Below are 2,429 nucleotides of genomic sequence, written 5' to 3' on the forward strand. Positions count from 1 at the left end.
AACTGCATGCATTCCTGAAGGTCCCTCTTTTATTCCAGCTGAACTTTCTGTTTCTCTTTAGTGTCCCTTTAAAGATGCATTCGCTTCGCGCACGTCATGGCCGGCACACAGATTTTTCGCTGCTCTCGGCCGCACACGTTCTACGTGCTTTCACGAATCGTTGGGAGTTAAAAAATGATTTCAGCTAATGTGAAGAATATTATGCTAATGGTGTTGGTAAAGAAAGCTGCACCAATTTCTAGGGTCGCAGTGAAGAGCTACTTAGGTTATATTACTGCGACGCACTGCATCCTGCTCGCCAAATTGGTTAATAATAATATGTGATGCTTTAGAAGTCATTCCACATAGGTGTTAAGTAAACAAACTTATTTTAATCGCCAATGTGATGAACTACAATGGTGGTGACCATGAAGACTACTCAAAAGGACGCCAGACAGCACTTGATTATGTCATTCAATATACAGGGTGTCCCAACTATCATGCAACAAGATTTAAAAATATGCAAATGCCCCGTATCTGGACAGAACCAAAGCAATGTTGCTTGCCGTCGATTGGAGATACTGAGATTATTTTTTGCATTCCGCCTAATTTCATAATGTTATGTACTGACGTCACATGTACATTTCATCGCTTATCACCCACGCAAGCAGCGGTGGCCTTATCACGAGTTTCACTCATGCTATAAAAGGAGTGTGCGTCAATAAACCTACGTTCATTTCACCACTGGGCGTCCGACTGATTTACTACATTGGCGACGAGGCGGACCGGCCCGGCGAGGCCGCCGTTAAAGAAGGCGGGATGGCTGTCGGCAAGATCGGCGAGTATCGTCTTGGCACGGGCGCGTCTTGGGATGAGTACGTCGAGCGGTTGGAAATGTTTTGCGACGCGAACAAGATAACAACGGACGAGCAGAAAAGAGCAGTTCTGCTGAGTTGTTGCGGCGAAGCAGCGTACGGGCTCATCGTAACCCTGGTGAAGCCAGTAAGACCGACCATGGCAAGCTACGACGAAATCAAGACGGTCGTTCGCAAGCACCTGCATCCGAGGCCTTCCGAGCTGCACGCAAGGTTTTTGTTCTACAGGAGAAACCAGGCGGCTGATGAATCGGTGGCAGACTACGTCACAGCTCTGCGGAAGCTAACGGAAGACTGCGGTTTTGGTGACAAGCAACTACCGCTGGACGTCATGATGCGAGATCGTTTCGTGTGCGGCATCAAGAACGAAGCAGTCCAGCAGAGACTTCTCGCCGAGCCCAACCTTACGTTCCAGGTCGCGTACGACATGGCCGTGACAGCTGAGGCTACAGCAAAACAGCAGCGAGACATACGCAACCAGGGACGAGACGAGACAAAAGACAGCCAGGGCCTAATTCAAGCAACTCGCACGAAGCAAGACACCGCAGCGGAAGAGTCCAGTTGCTATCGCTGCAACGGTAAGCACGCTCCGCATTTATGCAGTTTTAGAAAGGCGGCATGTTTCAAGTGCAAGAAAATCGGACACATTGCGAAAGCCTGTCGTTCGAAAGACGAAGTTAGAAAGTTTCAAAGAAAAACTTCACACGAGCAGAAGAAAAAAGAGTAAAAGCAAGGGCGCCTACGAAATGACCGAATTATTTTCCCTCTGCGAGGTGAATGAGCAAGAAGAAAAATTCATGGTTGAAGTACAGATTGAAGGGCAGAATGTACCCATGGAAATTGATTCTGGAGCATCGTGCTCAATTGTGAGTGAAGAAACGTTTCGCTCTATCGAGGGGAAGCAAAGTAAAATACCCCTTCGAGAGTCAAGCACAACGCTCGTAACCTGGTCAAAAGAGGCGTTGCCTGTAGTTGGTCGCGCAAGTGTTGTGGTGGAATTCAAGGGTCGGACGGCAAAGCTGCCTTTGTTGGTAGTGAAGAGAAGCGGTAACAGTTTGCTTGATCGGAACTGGTTTAGGCCGTTGGGCATTGGGCTGCATGGAATTCAGCAACTGAATGTTGAAGACGTCACTTCACGATTTTCGGAGGTGTTTCGCAGTGACCTTCCTGGCTTCAATGGACCGCCAGTGCACATCGAACTGAAAGACGACGCCAAACCAACGTTCCTCAAAAGTCGTACAGTTCCACTAGCACTGAAAGACGATGTGGCCAAGGAAGTGGACCGCTTGGTGCAACAAGGAGTCTGGGAACCAGTCGAGTACTCCAACTGGGCAACTCCGCTCGTGGTGGTAAGGAAAAAAGACGGAACCTTGCGTCTCTGCGGGGATTACCGTAGCACGGTAAACAAGGCAGTTAAAACCAGCGGGTATCCTTTGCCTACTGCCGCGGAAATATTGTCGACTCTCGGGTCAAGCAAGATATTTACTAAGCTCGACCTAGCTCAAGCTTATCAACAGCTTATTCTGGATGAGGTGTCGGCCGAAGTGCTCACAGTTAACACTATCAAGGGGCTAC

General features: G+C 48.7%; 1 protein-coding gene across 1 annotated transcript; it reads left to right on the plus strand.

Moving 5' to 3' along the window:
- The first annotated feature begins 600 nt into the window (after window positions 1–600).
- On the plus strand, window positions 601–1,728 carry LOC125942931 (uncharacterized). The gene has a single exon (XM_049661192.1). It carries the CDS (start codon window positions 616–618, stop codon window positions 1,579–1,581), a length of 966 nt encoding a protein of 321 aa, XP_049517149.1. The 5' UTR covers window positions 601–615; the 3' UTR covers window positions 1,582–1,728.
- Window positions 1,729–2,429: the final 701 nt, after the last annotated feature.

Source organism: Dermacentor silvarum, chromosome 2, assembly GCF_013339745.2.
Source record: "Dermacentor silvarum isolate Dsil-2018 chromosome 2, BIME_Dsil_1.4, whole genome shotgun sequence".
NCBI classification, from domain to species: Eukaryota; Metazoa; Arthropoda; class Arachnida; order Ixodida; family Ixodidae; genus Dermacentor; species Dermacentor silvarum.

Coding starts and splice junctions, on each gene's coding strand:
- LOC125942931 (XM_049661192.1), top strand. CDS start 616: ATGTACATTTCATCGCTTATCACCCACGCAAGCAGCGGTGGCCTTATC.